The sequence below is a fragment of the Leopardus geoffroyi genome, chromosome C3, assembly GCF_018350155.1.
Source record: "Leopardus geoffroyi isolate Oge1 chromosome C3, O.geoffroyi_Oge1_pat1.0, whole genome shotgun sequence".
Classification (NCBI taxonomy): domain Eukaryota; kingdom Metazoa; phylum Chordata; class Mammalia; order Carnivora; family Felidae; genus Leopardus; species Leopardus geoffroyi.
Genome location: NC_059338.1, coordinates 133,933,109 through 133,957,044, shown reverse-complemented (window position 1 = coordinate 133,957,044; position 23,936 = coordinate 133,933,109). Strand labels below are relative to the sequence as shown.

The 23,936-nt window shown below is 38.6% G+C and overlaps 1 protein-coding gene across 4 annotated transcripts in view; it reads right to left on the bottom strand.

Annotated features, from left to right (window-relative positions):
• Positions 1–23,936, bottom strand: part of SLCO5A1 (solute carrier organic anion transporter family member 5A1) — a 211,294-nt gene that overhangs the window by 54,917 nt on the left and 132,441 nt on the right. For 3 of the 4 annotated variants that reach the window (XR_006706594.1, XM_045454978.1, XM_045454977.1), the window contains exon 5: positions 8,897–9,061. The exons of the other annotated variant lie outside the window; for it this stretch is intronic. Coding sequence is in view for 2 of the 3 variants with exons in the window: in XM_045454978.1 (XP_045310934.1) it covers positions 8,897–9,061 (165 nt within the window). In the remaining variant the exon portion in view is untranslated. The remainder of the gene's footprint in view (positions 1–8,896; positions 9,062–23,936) is intronic. 4 annotated transcript variants of the gene reach the window in all.

Below are 23,936 nucleotides of genomic sequence, written 5' to 3'. Positions count from 1 at the left end.
TCAGGGAGCAAATAGACTATCCGCACAATAGCATACTGTACTATTTGGCTGTAAAAGAAATGAGCGAGGTCTCTGAGGTACTGAACAGAGTGTATGGTATACCAATTCTGGGGTAAGAAGGGGGAAAGATGCTAATATAAAATGCTCATGCATATATTATATATATTGCATACTTAATATGCATATTTACACTTACCTATTCAAAAAGAAGCAAGAGGGATAAACTAATAAAATGCTACCTTTATAGGGAGAGAGAGAACTGGGACAAGGATGCAAGCAAGGCCTCTCTGAATGTCCTTTGTTTTACGGTTTTGACTTCCCAATCCTGCAAAATGTATTACATAACTTTTTAAAATTAACTTAAAAATATAAAAATAAAATAATCCCTAAAAACTGAAAAGAAACTAAAGCCAATAAACTCCACAGTATATCGCGTTGGTGGCATAACCAGAGAAGAATCATTTCAAATAACTTTAGGTCACAGTATTTTACACAGCCGTTAAGAGATAGCCTAAAGATAAGAAGAACCACAAAGAAGTCTAAAACTGCATTTCATATTTCATGGTTGGTAACAATACTGATATTTGGTTTGAAGCTAGTATACACACACATACACACATGTATATACATGTCAAACTATTACACACACACATGTATACACACTTGGATAAATTATTCTAAAGTCACTAGGAAAAAAAAGACTTTCAGAATTAGAGCAAAGAGATGCAATGTAATATCAAAGAAGTTAATTAATAACCTGCTCTTAAGTTTGAAGCAAAAATATCAGTATAACTTCATGATCTATTTTTCTCTCTTTATTAAAATTTTTTTTTTTTTTTTTAACATTTATTTATTTTTGGGACAGAGAGAGACAGAGCATGAACGGGGGAGGGGCAGAGAGAGAGGGAGACACAGAATCGGAAACAGGCTCCAGGCTCTGAGCCATCAGCCCAGAGCCCGACGCGGGGCTCGAACTCACGGACCGCGAGATCGTGACCTGGCTGAAGTCGGACGCTTAACCGACTGCGCCACCCAGGCGCCCCCAAAATTTTTTTTTTTAAAAAGGCCTAACAACAATGACAACCTGGTACCAATGAGCAACCCTACTGTCCAGATGTTGATCTCCAAACATCATTTTCCTCTAAAAGGAACCACAGCTCCTTGCAGAAATATGACTGATCCCAAGTCTAGGGCAGGAAACATAATATAAGCAAGTCAGACTACTGAGCTAGTGCCAAAGGATACAGGTGCTAACTTGAAAGGGCACCCAGTGACCAAAGACTGGACAAATGGAGCATCAAACAGAACAATGACCACTATGGATTAAAGCACATCAAGCTTATAAATAACCATGAGTTCATTATATTTTCAAATTTATTGGTGACTGTACAAATCTGCTAGAATATAAATTGTTACTCTGGAAATTGGTAAACAAAGGGAAAGAATAAAAAGAAATAAGGGCATTTGGAGAACTGGCCAAACAGGAAGCTGGTCAGTTGGTGAATTAATTAATTTCGAGAGACAGACAGACAGATGGAGATCCATGATACACTGATATGAATAACCCTCCCAGCAACTTCTGTCTGTCTCCTGCCCCAGGAGGTTTCTGCTGCTTTACTCCTATGATCGAGACTAAAAAAATCCCTCCTTACAATTTCATTTGAATGTATTACTTTGCCTAACAGGCGGAATTTAACAAAATGCCTTCAAATTGCCACTCTAAATCAGACTAATACAAAGTTTGTTTTAAATCAGAAAACCTGGGGTGCCTGGTTGGCTCAGTCGGCTAAGAATCCGACTCTAGATTTTGGCTCAGGTCATGATCTCATGGTTCATAAAATCGAGCCCCGCATTGGGCTCTGCACTGACAGCATGGAGCCTACTTGGGATTCTCTCTCTCTCTCCTCTGCCCCTCTCTTGCTCAGGCACGCTCTCTCTCTGTCTCTCTCTCTCAAAATAAAACAATATACTTGAAAAAATAAATAAGTAAAAAATAAAACTTTAGAAAATAAATAAATCAGAGAACCTAAGATAACTTTTTAATAGGAATTTAAATTTAACAGTTTCTTACAGAGGGAGGTGGGTGTGGGATGAACTAAATGGGTGATGGATATTAAAGAGGGCACTTGTTATGATGAGCCCAGGTGTTGTATGTAAATCACTAAATAAATCACTAAATTCTACTCCTGAAACCAGTATTACATTATATATTAACAAACTAGAATTTAAATAAAATTTCGAAAAAAAAAAAAAAGAAAAGAAAACCCCCCACAGTTTCACAACATATAAAGGGGGAAAAACTAATTTTTACTGAGCAGCTTTTCATACTAGGAATGAAATGCTTTAAGATATAATTATTTCATTTCATTTTTTCAGTAGCCCTGGGATATGAACACTCACATTTTACAAATGAGAAACAAAGTGGTTAAGTGACTTGGCTAAAATCATGCATTTAGTTAAATGACAGATCTGGGATTCAAAGAGAGGTCTGTGGATTGCATCAGGCTGCCCACAGAAAGAAAAACAGATCATGTGGATGTCAGACATGGCCAAAGTTGGTGGCGATGCAAATTACTAAAAATACCACGGAAATGATGACTTGCTTAATAACTAATCCCCTTGTAAGAAAATAACTCTATCGGTTATATGGTTAAGAATAAATTAATTTGGTACATGTGGCCTTAGGAAAATTATTTAATCTAAGATTTGCAAAAAGGAAGAAATCAGAGTTCACTCCAGTCCAAACTATTATTTTCTAGATTAGAAAAACTATTCTCTGATAAAGAAAAACTGATAAACTTACAGTTACACAGTGGGCCAAGATGCCGTCCACCTTATGTACTAACGTACCCTGGACTAGCTCTGAGGGGTAACTTCACAGGCCTGAGATCCGCCTGGGCTGCCTGCTGAATCAGGGCACTGACTCCTAGTCAAGACGTGAAACACACGATTAATATCGTTGATCCCAACCTGGATCTGAGGAGTTTGGGGATGATTTGTACCAGCTTTTAGCACTGTTTATTGATAAAACTGAGCGTGAAGATTTGTACCTGGTCTCACTAAGACCACCTGGAGAGTTCCAATGCTAAGGTTGGTTATGGAGCAGGAACTCACGGGACCAGCAAAATACAGAAAAGAAAAATATATAAAAAATATTTTGAGGGGCGCCTGGGTGGCGCAGTCGGTTAAGCGTCCGACTTCAGCCAGGTCACGATCTCGCGGTCCGTGAGTTCGAGCCCCGCGTCGGGCTCTGGGCTGATGGCTCAGAGCCTGGAGCCTGTTTCCCATTCTGCGTCTCCCTCTCTCTCTGCCCCTCCCCCGTTCATGCTCTGTCTCTCTCTGTCCCAAAAATAAATAAACGTTAAAAAAAAAAAAAAAATTAAAAAAAAAAATATTTTGAAATATAAAAAGTATTATATGGGGCGCCTGGGTGGCTCATTCGGTTAAAAATCCAACTCTTGGTTTCAGCTCAGGTCATAATCTCACGGTTTTGTGAGTCCAATCCCCGCGTTGGGCTCTGCACTGACAGCATGGAGCCTGTTTGGGATTTTCTCTCTCCCTCTCTCTCTCTGCCCCTCCCCCATTCACACTATCTCTTTCTCAAAAATAAATAAATAAACTTTAAAAATTTTTTTGAAATCTATAAAAAGTATTATGAAAATATAACACCAGCTGAGCCTCCATCTGGGGCTTTGCTTCCTGGGTGTTTCAACTATATGTCAGTGGTGCCAGATATGAGAGAAAACTGGTCCTGCCATGCCACCCAGAGATGGTCTGTGACTGACAAGGACACTCTTATTTCAGTGCCATTGCCATGGAGTATTCATGTGTAAACATCCTCATCCTAAGTCCTCTGAATCTTCTTAAGCAACTGAACTCTGTGTAACCACCACCATTAGTGCATTGGCTAAGGATCTGCCACATGGTAGGCACTCAAACATGTCTTAAATTAACTGGCTAATCAACAAATAAAAAGAATCTGAGTATCTTAACTTACTGTCCATCATTACGTTCTACAAAAGTCCTAATTGGCACTGAAGAAAAACACATATAATTTAGTGTAATAAATACCTTTCTGCCCAAAAGACAAAGATCCTGTAATTGCCACTCTTAGGTCCTAATAGCCTCTATTTATCTCAAGATTGTTTAAAAGTATGGAAGTGAGAAGACTCTAGCAACTGCAGCAGGATGTTGGTTTGCAGGGACCTTCCTCTCCTTTCCCAGAGCACAGCGTGTTCGAGCGTCCACCCACATCTTGTGGAATCCAGTGTCATTGCCTGACCTTGGAAATGGGCAGTGCTGCTAAGTGCATCCATTCTTAATATGGTCCATTAGCACTTAAAAGTTTAATGTTAATGTTAAAAAATCTAAGTATACATTTATAAAATTAGTATAAAATGTATTTTTAAAGAAAGTATTTTTTAATGTTTATTCATTTTTGAGAGAGAGACAGAGCGTGAGCAGGGGAGGGAAAGAGAGAGGGAGACACAGAATCTGAAGCAGGCTCCAGGCTCTGAGCTGTCAGCACAGAGCCCGACGCAGGGCTCAAACCCACAAACTGTGAAATCATGACCTGAGTCGAAGTCGTACGCTTAACCAACTAAGCCACCCAGGTGCTCCTATTAAACTATTCTTATAAAATTAAAGAAATGGTATAGAAAAGCTGTAGATGCCCTCAGAAGAATGAAGCAAATCAAAGCATGTGCATGTCTCTCTGGCTTCTAAGGATGCAGGGATTCCCAAAGGCTGTAATCTGAGTTCAGTGGTACTGCTTTGAATCTCATCGACAAAACTTTGAATCAGTAGCTAAAGACAGATGGCAATTATTTGGTTAATTTGACAACAATAAAAATGACAGACATTAAAAAAAAAAAAAAATCACACCCCATCCTAATCCCCTTACCAAAGAAATAAGTATTTTGACTATTCTCCAATGAAAAGCAAAATAGAGTTCTCCATGGCCATTTCTCTTGCAAAGACCAACTGTCTGACCCTTTATAATTCTGCACACAAAAGGGCAGGACCCCAGAAAAGCAAAGGTGATGCTAAAGGACACCGATGCTCTGAAAATGAATGTTGTTGACCATGGCTCAGTGACAAAGGCTGCTATAGAAAGGGAAGGAAGTTGAATCTTAGAATACTATTTCTCTGAAATTAAAAAAAAAAAAATTAAAAAAACAACTGCCTAGAAATGATAAAATAGCATAGGTCTATTATAATATTTCAATAAAAATCACATATGGATATTTATATACTCCAACACACTAGCCTCCTGGCTCTAATTATTAGCATGTCTTTAAGCAAGTTATTTAAATTTCCCTAGACGTTTCCTCAACTGGAAAATGGATATAATCAAGAACACCTACTACACAGGCACTGGTTACATGGATTAAGTAATGTCCATATGAAAAAGTTTAAATAGTGTCTCCTGCTTAGTAAACACTCAGTAAATGTCAGTAGTCGTTTTATTATCACCACGATTAGTATAGAACTGTCATTCTCAGACCTGTTCAAGCTGCATGACCTCAAATGGAAGGTGCTACTGTCAACATCATCAATATTAATTTTCTCCTTGTAATATATGATTAAGTTGGGGCGCCTTGGTGGCTCAGTCGGTTAAGCGTCGGACTCCAGCTCAGGTCACGATCTCGCGGTCCATGAGTTCGAGCCTCGCGTCGGGCTCTGGGCTGATGGCTCAGAGCCTGGAGCCTGCTTCGGATTCTGTGTCTCCCTCTCTCTCTCTGACCCTCCCCCGTTCATGCTCTGTCTCTCTCTGTCTCAAAAATAAATAAACGTTAAAAAAAAATTAAAAAAAATATATGATTAAGTTGTATTTTTCAATTTATATTGTGCCCATTTGAAGTTAGGGAAGATTCAGCACAAATCACTAGTCACCACTTCATTAAATCCTCACAACATCGACATCTAGAAACAGGGGAGCTATTGTCTTCATTATACAGGTAAACTTCAGTTTTAGCTGAAGTGTAGGAAGCAAAGCGATTTGCCAAAAGTAACACAGCTAATAACCAGCAGCGGCAGGATTCAAGGCTGCTCTACCTCCTCCTTCAGGGCTCTTTCCCTTCGTTCAGCCTTTCCTAAAACAGCAACCTCATAATAGTTCATTGGAATCAACAAATGTGACCCTAAATGGGTTAGCAGAAAGACCACAAATGAGAAGAATGAAACATGAACCCGGATTCACTGCCATTGTGTAGATACAAATACAGGCCGCTCTATACATATCTTATGGCTCTGGTTGGAGTCTTTATAGACACGCCACCATACCCTACCTCCCCCTCCACCCCCCACATCCCAGCCATACATACACAGGGCACAGTGCTGTGCACAGAGCTGGTACTCAAGGACTATAGGAGACAGACACATGTATGGAACTTCATCTCTACCATATAACACAACACAAGCAAATGGCTCTGGAAAGGCCAAAGTATTTATCCAAATAATCCTCTTAAATATTTTTTTTTTTTTTAAAGAGAACCTTAGCTTGAAAATCTTGTCAGATGAGATTACAGCTATTTTTAACATTCTTGTTCAGATACATTTCTTAATTCTCCATGTCACTTACATGCATATAAAGAGAATAAAAGATTAAATTAAACTAAATAAGTTCTTTAAATATATAAATCTCTGCTCAGAGGGTAAGAAGAAGGATTCAATTAACAAAAATTCAAAAAATCAAGGTAAGCTTTATAAAGGATTATCATCCTTGTTCATCTTATTGTTATATGACAAGCAATCTTCCACTCTTAATTAATCTGAATACCTTTTGACTATTATTATTTGTTATCTATCTGGAAAGGAAGGAAAAAGAATATGAGCTGGGAATAAAAAGCCTTTTATCAGAACACAGGAGACTATTAAACATAATATAAATTGCATTCACAATGATTATTAAAACAAAGCAAAACAAAACAAAAACTACTGATGACAAAACCAGAATGGAATTGTCACTGGGTGATGTTGCTTTTTTAATCCTGATGTTAGAACAGGGGACGAACTAATTCCATGAGCTAGCTTTATCTAATCCTGCACTGTCCTTCACTGAGGGTGCCATGTTCAGTGACTACAGCATTGACCACACTGCTGTGGGATTCCATAGTGAAACACCCCAGGTCCAACTGAAACCTTTATTTTTCCACAAGTAGTTTTATGTCTAGCCTATGCCTCCAGCAGTGTCCAACAGATAGCCAATATGATTCAATATGCATCAATTCCTACCTGGCTCAGCACTGTACTAATGCCCCTATAACTATAGGGGTCAAAATGGCACCTCTGGATGGAAATGGGATGATCCAGACAGCTCTGTTCCCCTAGTCTGGCTGGGACAGGGGTACATAGGATAGAATAGCAGTGTTTCTCGATGTGGGTCCTGAAGAAAACTGCTCATGGGAGAGATGCCATTAAAAAGTTGGATTTCATAGTCAAATGTATTTGGGAAAGACAGTACCCTTGAGCCTTCGTCTGGGAGTTTCACCACACAGATTGGCATATTAAGGGTAATGAAGAGTCCTGTGGCAAACAACTGTAATACATTGTTCAACTCAGCAGGTCCCCAATTTATTTGACTGTGAATCTCCATGCCAGTAACACTTTCTAATACTGAAACTTAGTTAGGGAAACGCTTGAGACTACTCTGCGTTTATCAGCTGTGTGGCGTCAGATCTAGCTACGAGACAACACTTGTTTCCCTGACCAAGAATTGTTGTCAAAGGATTAGTGTAAAAATTAAATTAGAAATGCATCATTCAGATTTTGATCTGTAAATTCTATTTTATACATGTATAAGTAAATATGTAAGGAAAACATATTTTGAAAAACAAATGGGGAAAAAATATTTTGGGGTGACAATTACAATGGTCCAAAGCAGTATACCCTTTACAAAAATATTTGCTACCAGGGCCCCACCACCCAGTATGTAGATCTTTTCATGTGGAAAATGAAATAAGAAAACAAAGTGATCACCTAAATATTTCAAGCCAAACTCTCTTTCTACAATCATATAATTTTGCCTGTTAACTTCCAGATAATTCTAACTTACCAAGTTTGAATCCAGACATGGAGGATAAAGTGGGAGCCAAAGTCATCAGAAAAGGTATCATAAGTCTCCACTAAACTGTTTAAGTAATACTTTAATAACAAATTGAGCCTTAGAAAGATATAGTCATTTGACCATCTTTGAAACCACTAAGGAAATATCCAAAATATTATGATATAATGCACTGAAAATTCCCCCCATATCTGAGAGTTAATGTCCCCATATTTCTGAGCACCTAATATACTATGAAAAAACACTTGAGTACTATGTACAATGGGTACATGTATCATAGCCTCCAAAAATCATTTTCCCAGACATAAAACATCTTCTAAAACAAAATTCATAGATTTCCTTTATAAGTTCAAGTATCTCCAGTAATTCGATCAAGATCCATTTATATTCATCAAGAGGATATCCTGGTACCATGGACCTGATCTACTTTTCACATTATCCATTCAAAAAATGTTTTCATTAATTTTTCAAAACTTAACTCACGTCAACCCATAAAAAGATATATTCATATTTAAATTTGAAAGCCACTGCCTGTTACATTCTTTTTAACTGAGAACCACTAAAAAAATAATTATGCAAAGTTATCCCTTTCCAAAATACAGTCGGTAAAAACGTCACACAGTAACACAATCTGAGTCAATGAGAAAACAGTCAAGGACCCCTTCCTCCTAATATGGGGGTGGAGTCTGGGGTGGGGGGGAGGCTGGTAGCCGTTAATGAATTTATTAAACACTTTGATGTTAGAATGAACCTTCTCTTCAACTCATTGCATTTTAGTTTAGTGGTCAAAAATGATCATGTTTTCAAGGAGCTCTAAAGGCAGTGCCTTACCAGTGTAGATGCTGGCATTGGAAGCTGGGATACCAAACTGTGACTCGATGAACTTGGGAATGAAGGTAATGAAAGCAGTTACAATGGCACTCTCAGCTGTGTATGACAAACTCACAAAAAGGAATGTCATGTTGCTTAAGATCCTGACAGCTGCTCTTGGTAGGTCTACAAAATGACAAAAATGACAAATGAATGTTATAAATAAGGGATGGAAAGTAAAATAAAATTGAATTGTTTTTGAAATGAACTGGAAATAGCCATTCAGCAATATTCGAGACTATTGAATAGAGAATAAAAGAAAAACTTGATGACTGATTAGAAACCAGCCCCTTTATTAAACAGATTTGGGTGTTCTTTTTTTTAATTTTTCAACTAGGATAAAGAAATTTGATAAAGTAGCAAAAAACATATCCATACACAAATAACCTTATAGGAGGTATCCAACCTAGGACTTCTGTTTTGTTTTTTTTTTTTTTAATTTTTTTTTTTTTTTTTCAACATTTATTTATTTTTGGGACAGAGAGAGACAGAGCATGAACGGGGGAGGGGCAGAGAGAGAGGGAGACACAGAAGCGGAAACAGGCTCCAGGCTCTGAGCCATCAGCCCAGAGCCCGACGCGGGGCTCGAACTCACGGACCGCGAGATCGTGACCTGGCTGAAGTCGGACGCTTAACCGACTGCGCCACCCAGGCGCCCCAGGACTTCTGTTTTAAAAACTGTTTAAAACAAATCATTTACATTTTTATTAATTAAAACAGTGTTATTCTTTGTTAAGACCCAAAAATATACTACATGTGCAAAGTACCTGCAATACAGTCCTACATTACAGTTTCCCCTTCATTCACCAGGCACTTCCCCGAGAAAATGAACTTCTGAGTTGTCATGTTCCTGACCCAGCACTGCAGACACCCACAGCAGGGGAACTGGTACATGACTTTGGACATCTGATCTTCCAGCCTCATTATGAAACAGGAAATGATGCAGCTAAAGGGGCTTAAGGGACAGGTCACCAGGTCAGATACTCCAAGGGACTCTGGACTGGGGAAGGAAGAGAAATGATCTCCAAAGGACAGCCCAGAGGTGGGGGCTCAGCACCTGCTCAGGTGTCTCTCAAGGGAGAGACAGTAGTCTCATCCTCAAGTCTTGGCGTTTATTTCATAAAACTTGCCATATATATGCTCTAAGATGTATGTCCAGGTGTCTTCACTGCAGCATTATTTGCAATAGCAAAAATTTAAGGAAAAAAACTAAATGTCCATCACTGGAAAATGTTTAAATAAGTTATGGCGCAGCCAAATAATGAAATACTATGTAGTAGTTAAAAAATGATGTAGGGCTAGATGTACTGGCCTAAAAGGAACTCCAAGAAGTATTTTTATTAATGAAGAAAACAAACTGCTGCAGAAATATACATATACATAAATATATATGCATATATTTATACATATATATATATATAAATAATATCTAAGTAAAAATCACACAAACCAAAACAATGCATTTATATGTGGTTGAATATATACTTCCCAATATATACAACACCAAGAAATTCTGTAAGTTAGGAATAAGATTGGGAAAGAGGAATAAAAGGAGATGCTTGTGAATATACTTTTGTATTTTTGCATGTTTATAATGTGAATTAACTCACATGTATGTGATCTTTATTTACATATCTTGGAATGTATCATGGAAAAGAGAAGCTGTATTGTTTCTGACATGTGCAGCATCTCAGTTATGAGAACAGTTATCTCCTTATTCTACAACATAATAAAATCATTTCATAAAAATTAAGCAAAACTTGTTATTAAAGTTATAATTCATAGGCTATTCACTAGAATTTAGAACTTAGGAAGTCAAGACTATCTGCTATTATCATTTAAAATGCAAATTAATTTTAATGTTCTATATCTTAAGTTAATTGTTTAAAGTTTCAATGAACATTTTAAAATAAAATTTAAGATGCATTCTTCACTTTTTAACATGGATAAACACACCAGAAAAAAATAATTACACTACTTCATAAAATGACCTAATATTCTCTTATAAATATGCAAATAAAAAGGTTATATCTAAAATTTTTAAATTAGAAAATTAAGATTTTCTTTTTTTTTTTTTTTTAATTTTTTTTTTTTTTCAACGTTTATTTTTGGGACAGAGAGAGACAGAGCATGAACGGGGGAGGGGCAGAGAGAGAGGGAGACACAGAATCGGAAACAGGCTCCAGGCTCTGAGCCATCAGCCCAGAGCCTGACGCGGGGCTCGAACTCGTGGACCGCGAGATCGTGACCTGGCTGAAGTCGGACGCTTAACCGACTGCGCCACCCAGGCGCCCCAAGATTTTCTTTTTTTTAAGAAGATTTTCTATCAACATTTGGAGATGCAAACTAAGTTTATTTGGTATATTAAAAGGCAGTGTGTTTAATCTAAAACATCTGGTGAAATTGTACATTTTTTAATCCAAGAAGATAACATATGCATCACATGAATGTTTTAAGATACTAGTTATAGAAAACTGAATTTTCTTTTATACTCATTTGGTATGATAAAATAGCCCACTAATTTCAAAGCTAACTAAAAATATATGTGATGTTGGGGCGCCTGGGCGACTCAGTCGGCTAAGCATCAGACTCTTGATTTCTGCTCGGGTCATGATCTCATGGTTCATGAGTTCGAGGCCCGCATCGGGTTCTGCGCTGACAGCATGGAGCCTCCTTGGAATTCTCTCTCTCTCTCCTTCTCTCTCTGCCCTTTCCCTGCTTGCTCAGTCTCTCTCTCTCAAAATAAATAAACTTAAAAAAAAATATGTGTGACATTTCTGTCTTCTCTTTCATTAAAGAAAAAAAGTGTTATTGAAGAAGGATTTAGCAAAAGTTGACTTTCAACAACTTCAAGTTAGCTTCCTCCTTTCTTCCATGTTCCTCCTTCCGTTTATTGGAGCTAAACCTTCAGCATACATGCCCCACAGGAGCAGGGGGACCAGATATCCAGGGTTGTGTCTTTTGCTGCTGGGACAGGGAATTTGTTTAAATATAGGAAGAGTGGGTTAAGTAAGTACATTGAGACTAATTGCAATCAGTTTCTAATGGCCAGAGAAGGGAGTTACAAATATGGACAGGGGATAGTTACATATCAGGTTGGAACTGAAGGTAATGGTATGAATTCATGGGATGAATGGATGGATGGATGGATAGATAGATAGTTGATAGATAAGATGATATACAATAGATGGATAGACAGATAAAGATGATAGACGATAGATTTGTGTATGTGTGTACATACACATATTTCCTAATTCTCTCTCCTACAGGGTTTAGAAGTAGTATAACACCCTAGGAGCAATGAGCCCAACTAGCACCAGTGCTTTGTTTTTAAAGGCCATGTTCCACTAAAAGGAACCAAAGCTCCTTGGAGAAATGTCTAACTTCAGAGCTGAGGAAGAGAAAATACAACATGAGCCTGGAAAATCTTGTTAAACAAGAAAGTAAAGTGCTCAAAGAATGATGGAGACTTGCCAGAAGGATACCAAAGACAGTTTGAAGGATCCTCAATAGGCAAACTTGAAGCAATTCAAGGTCAATGGATGCTAAAAGTGGTAAGTGAAAGTTTAATAGAAATAAGACACAGTCAGTCCTCATTATTCATAAATTTAGTATTTGCAAATTCACCCACTCACTACAATTTATTTGTAACTCCCAAATCAGTACTCGCCAGTGATGGGGTGGGGGGGGGGGTCTCATTCAAGGACATGCACAGAGTTGCAGGACACACACATTCTTGGCTAAGGCTGCATGAGGCCTCTCACTTTGCCTTCTCGGGTCAGCTTTCATGCTGCAAACAAGTGTCCTTTTCACAAGATATTGTCACATTTTTAGCATTTTTGTGCCTTTGGTGATCTCCCTTTTTCAAATGGCCTCCAAGCATAGTGCTGAAGTGCTGTCTAGTGTTCCTAAGAAGCTTTCATGTGCCTTATGGAGAAAATACATGTGTTAGATACACATCCTTCAGGCATAAGTCATAATGCTGTTGGCTACGGGCTCAATGTTAATGAATCAACAACATACAGTAAAACTTGGGACTGCGAGTAACTTGTTCTATGAGTGTTCCGCAAGACGAGCAAAGATTTTTAATAAACTTTAACTTGATAAACGAGCGATGTCTTGCAATATGCCAAATGTCACATGATCACAACTGAGCCAATGGTTCTTCTCTCTCTCTCCCTCTTTCTCCCTCTCTCTCATTTGCTCACTGCAGGACTGTGGGCGATCGTCAATGCAATGTCACATTTCTGTGAAATCCTCAAAAGGAGGCAAAAGCAAGTGTCATTGAATAGGTTTCTTGTTAAAGTTGCATAAAAAGAAAAAGATTCCATTGAACCAGTAGATAGCAGTGATTCTGTTATTGGTAATGAAAGTCATCCTACACAATAGCCCTCCTCTGTCTTGTCTCCCAAGGGTAAGTGCAGGTTAATTTGTTTATTTTTCTTTATTTTTTATTATTTTGTGTTATATTACAGTATTGTCATCATTTTTACACGAATATTTTTGGGTTGTGGAACGAATCATCTGCGTTTCCATTATTTCTTGTGGGGAAATTCACTTTGATATACAAGTGCTTTGGATTACAAGCATGTTTCCGGAATGAATTCTGCATCCAAACCAAGGTTTTACTTTATATTAAACAAGGTGTCTTTAACAGAAACACACATAAACCAAGGATATGTATTGACTGGTTGACAATTATGTTGGGACAGGAATCCACCCCTGTATTTCCCCTAGAGCAATGCTTCCGTATTCCCTGACTCTATGTTCATGTTATTTTATGAAATATAACTACCACGAATGAGACTCAACTGGATTTGCATAGTTTCAAAGTACCTCCTCACAAAATATTTACAAATTACTTATTGACTTATAACTGCAATATATTTATTAACTTTAGAGAAATCTGGTAGATACAATCTTACCCAAGAGATAAAAGTTCACTAGGAATTAGCATTATATACCTTCTGTTTTAAGACACTGAGCACAGCATCATCTCAGTTGTATGCCTATCAAACCCAAATTGAGGATCATTCTATAAAGTTATCAGCTTGTACTTTTTAAAAAGATCAAGGTCATAAAAGATAAAGATATATGAGAAACTGATCCAGATTGAGGAAGACTAAAATACACCATAACTAAATACGACATGTGATCTGTGAATTGGATTTGGACATTTATAAAGGGCATTGTTGAAATAACAGACAAAGTTCGAATAGAGCTTGTGGTCTAGGTGGTAGCACTGGATCAATATTCATTTCCTGATTTTGATGGCTGCCCAGTGGTCATGTAGGAGGGTGTCCTTGTATCTAGAAATCACACACTGAAGTAGTACAGGACAGCAGAGCATCATGTCCACAACTTCTCAGATGGGTCCAAAACATTGACAATTGGAGAACCGGAGTACAGCTCCATGTGCTACTTCTGTGGCTTTTACATAAATTTAAAATAGTTTAAAAAATACGAAGTTTAAAAACATAAGCTAAATCCATACATATGCTGTCAAATACCTGATTTTTATGCTGTACAATATATTTTAGATAAGTTTATTAGTGTCGTTTATAACTGTCATCGTAAAATTAAAAATGCAGCAGTAGGGGGCGCCTGGGTGACTCAATCGGTTAAGCATTGAACTCTTGATTTCCACTCAGGTCATGATCTCACTATGAGGTAGAGCCCTGCATCGGGCTCAGAAGTAGGCATGGAGCCTGCTTTAGATTCTCTCTCTCTCTCTGTCTCTCTCTACTCCCCCTCCGTCTACCCCTCCCTGCCTCTTGCCCACATGCACGTGTGTGCTTTCTCTTTCCTTTTCTCTTAAAAAATAAATGAATGAGTGCCTAAATAAACAAATAACATTTTAAAAAATTCAAAATGCAGTAAAAAGCCTGATGAAGGAGAGATGAGATCATGATAGTGATTCTCATTTTTTTATTGTTTAATGTTACAAAACGTTACAAATTCTATTGTAAGGGCAAGCTGACGCTAAAACCGGAAATGCCTTAAACACTAGTAAAGGAGGAATAAAATTCAATACAAAGCACCAGAATTCAATAGCATGTAATATAAGATAAGCTATGCATAGAAATCACTTTTAGCAGAAGTGTTACTTAAGGATTGTGTTTGTGATGAGCACCAGGTGTTGTATGTAAATGTTGAATCACTGGGTTCGACACCTGAAACTAATATTGCATTGTCTGTTGGCTAGCTGGAATTTAAATAAAAATTTCAAAAAAAAAAAACCCTGTTACTGTCATTGGAAAATGCTTTGCTTGTTCCCACGTGCACTTCCACAGTAGTGCAGGCAACCGGCCGGCATGTGCACCTGGACCGCGTGTTGAGTTGCATGGTGATCGTAATGGTGCTCTGCTACAGTAAATTTGATGGAGTCCCCCACTGACCTTGTTTCAGAAAATCTGAGATGTGTGGTGTGGCTGGGTTCCTGTGGAAGCTGATTAAGGGCAGAGGCAATAGCTTCTTGTTCTCCGAGGCCTCGCAGCTCACAGCATAAAATGAGGCAGCAGGTGTTGATATCTGTGTAAGTTTTTGACCATCAGGCAAGTGTGCCCCAATATGTGTGAGTATTTTGTGCTCAATCATAAAATAAGCCTACAACTTGAAGTATCTACTTAGAATAAAGTGGGGTTTTTTTTTTGTTTGTTTTGTTTTTTGTTTTTGAAGAGTAAAGCTTTAAGTGAGCCTGGGTTTCATAGGAACCGAAAGGTGGCAGGCATCTTTTAAAGTGGGCAGAGGGAGAAACTCACTGGGAATACATTTAGTCTGGTGTGAAATGGATCCCATTCTGGAGATAGGTCTGTGGGGCACTACCATGCTGAAAGACCCCTTTTCAGTGGTTCTTTATGCTGATGTAGCAAGGTTTGTAGCATGTGACCTGATATCCCAAAACCAGCCGATTGGGCCAGGCAAAGAGGCTGGACTCAAAGGTGCTTCTGGAAGGTAGCCCTGCAGCCAACAGGCCTGGGACACCCCATGTGAACCACGTGCTGGCCAAGCCCTTTATTTCACACCCTTTAGTGTTGGCACCTGAGACAGAGAGCGAACTAGGCAGTGAGTATGAAGATTTCAGTGAGAACATAAGTAAGGAAAAGGAACTGAGCCTCAACCTGCAGTTGAGTATGTAGAGTGGCTGTGGGTCCAGAAGCAGGGAACACATTCCCAGAGCTGCCAGGGGCCCTTGAGAGAGCCTTACTCTAGAACCCCACTATCTTAGGGGGCATGAACTTGCTTCTGTCTTTTACAAACTGAAAGCGCACATCATGCCTTTTTGTCTTAAACTACTGAAACAGACTTTCTTACATAATGATAAATTTAAAAAAGATATACTAACAGAGAGAATGACCAAGAAAATAAGAAGGCTTGGCTGCCATGAGCTTGACCTCACTTGCAAGACCCTTAAGACAGGGTTGCTCTCCACCCTTCCAGTTCTGAAGTACTGTGATTGCCCACCATAAGCTCCCTACATGGCCATGGTCTTTCTTGTCTCTACTATTAACTGTATCCCTCACCAGTCTGCTCAGCAAATGTCAAGTTCATTCATCTAGTCTATAAGAGACAGCCCCTCCGGACAGACAAGTGCTCCTCCTCCGTGCTCCCACAGCATGCCATTCATACTGCTACTCATCAAGTCTTCCATAGCTGTGTGTGTTTACCTGTTTCAAGAGAGTGTAAATGCTACAAAAGTAGGACTGTGGTACATCTGTATAGCTTCATCTCCTAGCATATATCTGGCATTTAGTAGGTACTCAAAAACATATTTGGAATGTGTTTATTAATATTCATTATAAGATCATAGCAACAATTTGTACTAAAACAATATCCACATACTTGTAAGAAAATAAAGTCTATTCCAAAGATGCCTAATTTCCTCCTGAGGAGTGAGCTAGTTTTTAAGAAAGTATAAGATAAACGTTGGTCCATATAGTGGTAGACTTACCAAAACCACAGAAAAAAGTGAAGGACCAAATATATAATCCTTTTCAAAGTATGGCTTTTGAGAGCTAAAGAAACCTAAAAGAATTTAGATCAAATTATAAACTAAAGATTCCATTAAAGAAAACAATAAAATGCTAACAAGAGAAGAAGGAGGAAATATACAGTATTCATTCATCCAGCATATCTGGGAAAGAGGTGTTTGGTATGCTTGAATTTTTCAGATAACTGGGCATTTGCCTCTTAAAGCAACAAAGCTGTAAACATTTTTTTCTATGAATTAACTGGTATTACTGGAAAATCTATAGCATAATTTGACATTTTCTTTAAGATTCAAAGTCACAATTATGAATGATAACATCTATATGCTAATTTGTTTTAATATATTTTTAATCCTTCTATTTATTTTCTGATCTTTTTTGGTTGCAGGAACATTCCTTCCCTATGATATGTCATGGTGTTTGTTTTTGTCTGCTGACATTCTACTTCCACATCAGCTTTTCTCTGTTACGTTCTTCTAAGGACCTTTATTAGGTAGACATAGATTTCAATTTTGTTCTTTTGACATCTATTTTTTTTTTTAATTTAAACTGGGGATAGGATGAGGGGAGTGGTTTTATTATTATATAAAATGGATGATGGGAAAGCAAACTGGTGCAGCCACTCTGGAAAACAGTATGGAGGTTCCTCAAAAAACTAAAAATAGAACTACCCTACGACCCAGCAATTGCACTACTAGGCATTTATCCATGGGATACAGGTGTGCTGTTTCAAAGGGATTCATGCACCATGTTTATAGCAGCACTATCAACAATAGCCAAAGTATGGAAAGAGCCCAAATGTCCATCGATGGATGAATGGATAAAGAAGATGTGGTATATATATATATACAATGGAGTATTATTCAGCAATCAAAAAGAAGGAAATCTTGCCATTTGCAACTACGTGGATGGAATTGGAGAGTATTACGCTAAGTGAAATTAGTCAGAGAAAGACAAAAATCATATGACTTCACTCATAGGAGGACTTTAAGAGACAAAACCGATGAACATAAGGGAAGGGAAACAAAAACAATATAAAAACAGGGAGGCGGACAGAACAGAAGAGACTCATAAATATGGAGAACAAACTGAGGGTTACAGGAGGGATTGTGGGAGGGGGATGGGCTACATGGGTAAGGGGCATTAAGTAATCTACTCCAGATGTACAACATAGTGATTCAACAATACATTCTATGCTCACAAATAAATAAATAAATAAATAAATAAATAAATAAATAAATAAAATAGATGAATACTATGAAATACTATGAAGTTGTCGACTGAATTCTATTACCTGGAAATTAACATTAATCCCAGATATAAATGATAAACATCAAATACCAAACAAACATACTGACCCTTGTTAATGCTTTTTGTAATTTTGCTGACATAGATATTTTTGGGCATAATATGTCTTCTTGTGGAAAAAACAAAGATTTATCTAAAGTTTACAGCCCATGTCTAAATTCAAATAAAATAAATATCTTTTCAGAAACAATTTATTGACGTAAAATTCACATAACATATAATTAACTATTTTAAAGTAAACGATTCAGTAGTATTTGGTACGTTTACAATGGTGTGCAACCACATCTATCTAGTTTCAAAATATACTATTTTATTATAAAAATAATGTAAGCATTTATGTTCAGGAATGATATTGGAACTCACTTCCATTTTATTCTTTATAACTTTATGCACTTTCTAAATTTTCTACTATGGGTATGTATTGCTCTTATATTCTAAAAACAAACAAACAAACAAACAAAAAACTGCAATTTTAAAAGGATGCAACAATATGTCCTCTTCCAGAACAAGTTTCCCTGACTCAGGCAGCTGACTTAGGAATTCCTTCCTCCTGCTCCTTCAACTTTCCTTAGAATGTACATACCTCCATTTAAAGACTTCTATTGTATTATGTCTATTTTCCTTTCTACCTCCTAGTTCTTCATTCTATAGTAATTGGTCAATAAAGATATTTGTGAAAGACAGAAAGCAAGAAAGCAGGAAAGCAAGAAAGCAGGAAAGCAAGCAAGAAAGAGAGCGGGGCTGGGAGGGAGTTGTTCTCCTGTGTAACACGGCCAACATACAACCCAAGCGTCCCTATTTCCTGCTCATCTTCTTTGAAACTAATGACCCCCACTGTGTTCCCTAATCATAAGTCTCCATGAAAATATTGCAGTTTTCCCTTCCCCTCCAAAACACTCTGGCAAATGGCATTCCCTGCTTGCCAAAAAAAAAAAAAAAAAGAGTAGAAGGAACTAGGTGACTTTGCATATCAGAATCCCCTCTGGGCCAGCATGTGAAGCTCCATGGCCATTTACCTACAGACAGTGGACAGAAAGAGCAGCTGTCAAGGCCCAAGATACATCATTAGTGGTTACTGGCCACAGTACTGTTGTGCTTGTTTAAATCCAGCATCAATGAGTATTTTTACATATAACTTTCCAAGTAGATACTACTCTGATGAGTAATCCCACAGTTAATTTGCACTGAATATAAAGAAAGTGCTTTCTTTTTCAGGAACTCTTTGTTAGGCCTGTTACCATTTACCTCCTAAGCTCTAACTCTAAAGGTCTGGCTTACCACAAGATAACATATGTACAACAAAATAAACGCAAAAGAGAAATGAAACAAGGAACCAGAGATAGAGAAGACATAAATACAGCAGAACATCAAAACCAGAAAAAAAGGAATTAAATATGTCTATAAGATCCTTGCTGGGCTTCAAATTTGACTCTTCTTCCCGGCTACCAAAACAAAAAGTTGTACAATCATCGTTTGTAGAAATGATCTAATTGCTTTTCCTCACTCTGTTGTAGACTAGTGATTCTCACAGTGTGGTCCCTGGACTACCAGCATCAGCATCACCTGAGAAGCTGTTAAAAATGCAAATTCTCAGGCCATACTCCAGGCCTCCTGACTCTAATGCTCTGAGCCAGGACCCAGCCCTCTGGGTTTTAAGAAGCCCTTGTGGTGCTTCCTAGAGAGCCTAAGTTTGAGAACCACTGTTTCCACTACACAGGGTTTTATATAAAGGGCAGCAGGCAATGCACCTATGGCAAATATGGGGAATTCAAAAGCAATGGCTTTCAAAACAAAACAAAACAAAACAAAACAAAACAAAACAAAACAAAACAAAAAAACAAAAGCAACAGCTTTCAATAAAAGCTGCAAACATAAAACTAACCTGTAATTCAGCAAAGGAACAAAGGCAGGATGCAAGAGGGCTAACATAGCATAGACCAGGCTTTGGTGATCCCTCTTTGCTGAGTCAAGGATTGACCCCAACATATCCCATACTATACTAGTTTTAAAACACATAGCAAAGGGCCACATGCAATAGTTCTCGATGTTCTTGGGCAACTCAGATTTGGGATTTACTCCTTCTGCTCCTCTCAGCCAGCTCCTCTCCCCATATCTGAGGTTGAAATCCTGAAACCAACTTTGACCCCTTCATCCCCATTATCCTCATATCAGTTGCCACATCCTATAGACACAACCTCTCTTTCCCGTCTCATCACTCAATAATTCAGTCATCAAATATTGACTATCTACTAAGCGGTATAAATTCATCCAGGTACATGGCGGACAAAATATCCTTGCCTTCATGGGGCTTACTTTCTCACTGTGGAGACAACAAATAAGATAGATAAATAAGTAAAATATATAATATGTTAAATAGTGATGAGTACTAAGGAGAAAAATAGAGGAGGGCAGGAGATAAGAAGCTTTGGAGAGGAAGGTGGAGATTTTTAAAAAGGGTGACCAAGCAAGGCCTCACTGAGAAGGGACACTTTGAGTAATATCCTGCAGGAAGTGAGGACTTCTGGGGAAGAGCATTCCCAGTACAAGAATGTCAAATGCAAAGGCCGTGAGGTGAGAATATGCCTGGCAAGTTTGAGGACCAGTGATGAGCCCAATGTGTGGAATAAACAAATGGGGCTGTAGGAGGGAGATGGTGTTAAACAGATAAGCAGGGACCAGATACTAACCCTGGTAGGTCACAGAGGGAGGAGACTTTTCTGCGAGTGAGATAGGAGACCACAGAAGCTGGCAGAGGAGAGGCATCCTTCTGGCTGAAGAGTTGAAAGCAACCAAGAGGGAACAGGGATAGAAGTAGGGGGACTAGTTTGGCAGGCTACTGTCCTTTCCTTGTTTGCCACTCAAAACTATCGTCGCCTCTCCCTGGGACTCTGCCATAGATTTCCACCTGGGCCCCTCCTCCCATTCTACCCCTTTCCCTCCCTAATCTACCAAATGGAGTGCCGTCAAATGTCTGCTCAAACCTCCCCACTGCCCCCTAGGGACAGATTCCATTAAAAGTTACTAGAACTTGGGGCACTTGAGTGGCTCAGCCGGTTAAGCATCTGACTCCAGTTCAGTTCTGATCTCACCGTTCACGGGTTCAAGCCCCACATCAGGCTCTGTGCTGACAGCTCAGAGCCTGGAGCCCACTTTGGATTCTGTGTCTCCCTCTCTCTCTGACCCTCCCCCACTCACACTCGGTGTCTCTCTTTCTCAAAAATAAATAAACATTAAAAAAAATTTTTTTTTAAGTTACTAGAACTCAAGCTCTCTACAACACAATGTGGCCATGCCTTCCCTGCCCAACCTCATCTCCCAGGTATCTCCACGTACAACCAACCACAGTACACTTGCTCCGCATTCTCAAACACATCTACACAGTCTGACCTTGCCTTTGCTGTCTCTGACTGGAACCATCCAACCTCCACCCACCGAAACCCTCCCAGCCTGCCGGGGTTCTCCACCAATCCCACCTCCTCCATGAAACCATTCCTGACCCCTCAAACAGATGTTCCCTTGCCTGCCATTGAACCTCACACCATCGTGTCAGTCCTCCTTTCTGGTCTTTCCATCTGTACTCGTCCTGTCTCCCTCCAGGGACTACAAGCGCCCTAAGGGCAAACCATGGCTCACTCCTCTTTATCTCCGCCGCAGCATGGCGTACAGCACTTCTACAGAGTGACTAGTCATTGAATTAAGTGATGCCAACACAATCCTTCAGTGATCAAAATTCCATAACCTCCAGTAGCTGTTTTAAATCAGTTCATCATTTCAGAATAACTATTTTATTTAGTTAGGATTATAAACATATTGCAATCTACCACAGACAAAAGTCTGGAAGAGAAGAATCTGTTATATTTTATGCTAATTAATAATGCTAAGCAGTTAAAAGATTAAAAGTGGACACAAAAGTAAAAAATTTTTTCTTATGATTAACTGTAACCAAAAGTTTTCTATTTAGGAAGATATCCAGCTAAATTTGGAAGACACCAAAATGCTGGACCTCAAACCTCAGGAAAATTGATCTAGTTAAGTATTTTAAGTGTTTATTTTTATTGGTAAGATTTTGATGCAATCAATGTTAATCTCTTTATGGAAAGGTGATGCAGACACACTAAAAATTCTACTTTCTCCTTTGTGGTGTTTTAAAACAGTCTTATTCCTGCATAATTTATAACAAGAATCTAGAAACACTGAGTCAGATTTCCCCAATGTCTATCATTAAAATGTGGAGGCAGAGAGTGGATTTGTATGGTTCAAATCATTTTTTTAAGGAAGTATAAGTTATTAATTTGGGTATCTTGTCACCTCCTCTTTGAAGAAGCAAACACTGGTATCCAAATTTCAAATATTAAGTAAAGGGGCACCTGGGTGGCTCAGTCAGTTGAGTGTCTAACTCTTGATTTTGGCTCAGGTCATGATCTCAGAGTTGTGAGATCGGGCTCTGCACTGAACATGGAACAGCTTAAAAGTCTCTTTGTCTCTCTGTCTCTCTGTCTGTCTGTCTATCTGTCTCTCTCTCTCCCCCTCTGCTCCTCTCCCCCGCTCATGCTCTCTCTCTCACTCTCTCTCTCTCTCAAATAAAATTTTAAACTCTGGGAGCATCTGGGTGGCTCAGTTGGTTAAGCATCCAACTCTTGGTTTCAGCTCAACTCATGGTTTGTGAGTTTGAGCCCCGCATAGGGCTCCAAGCTGACATTGTCGAGCCTGCCTGAGATTCTCTCTCTCCTTCTCTCTCTGCCCCTCCCCTGCTCGCTCTCTCTGTCTCTCTCTCAAAATAAATAAATAAAATTAAAAAAAAACAAATACGAAATAAGACCTGAAGGATGGAGCACCTGGGTAGCTCAGTTGGTTAAGTGTCCAACCTCACTCAGGTCATGATCTCACAGTTCATAGGTTCCAGACCTGCATCCAGACCAGCCTGAAGCCTGCTTCAGATTCTGTGTCTCCCTCTCTCTCTCTGCCCCTCACCTGCTCACATTCTGTCTCTCTCTCTCAAAAATAAATAAACACTAAAAAAAAATTTTTTTTAAAGACCTGAAGGAGCCCTCCTGCAGAAAGCTGGACAAGGGAAAAAAGAATCTGAGAATCACACTCAGACTTAACTCAAAATGAAATCTTAGCAACCATTCTTTAATTCAAGGCCTCAATGAGGGATCTCCCTTTCGTAACACAAACTGTGTCCACAGTGGAATGACTCCAGGAGATGTAATTTGTCCTTTTGAAAAGCAGATTAAATATTAGACTGTCATTTCCTATAGGTGATAGGTATTACATATTCTGGAGAAAATCACTAAGTACAAGATAAATAGGAGTTAATCGTAAATATTCTATTAAATATGATTCTTACATCATTAACATCATGTGAACCATTTTTAGCAAAACATTTGCACTTTATACTCCCATTAAAACAGAATTCCTTTCTAAAAGGACAAAGTGCTTCCTGAAGTCCCAGTCCAGATACAATTAGAGAACCCAGCACAAATGAAAGTAAAAAAGAACCAGCTCTGTATCCCAATCAGGAGGTTTAGCTGCAGAAGCGAGATCAGTCATCACAATGAAGGCATAGGATGAAAAAGCTGGGAATGTATCAGAAACACTGACAGAAAATCAGAAAGGAAACAGATTTTATAAACCAACTACCCATCACTGCTAAAAGACTCCTCTTACTTTTTTTCTTTAAAAGAAAATATCCTCATCTATCA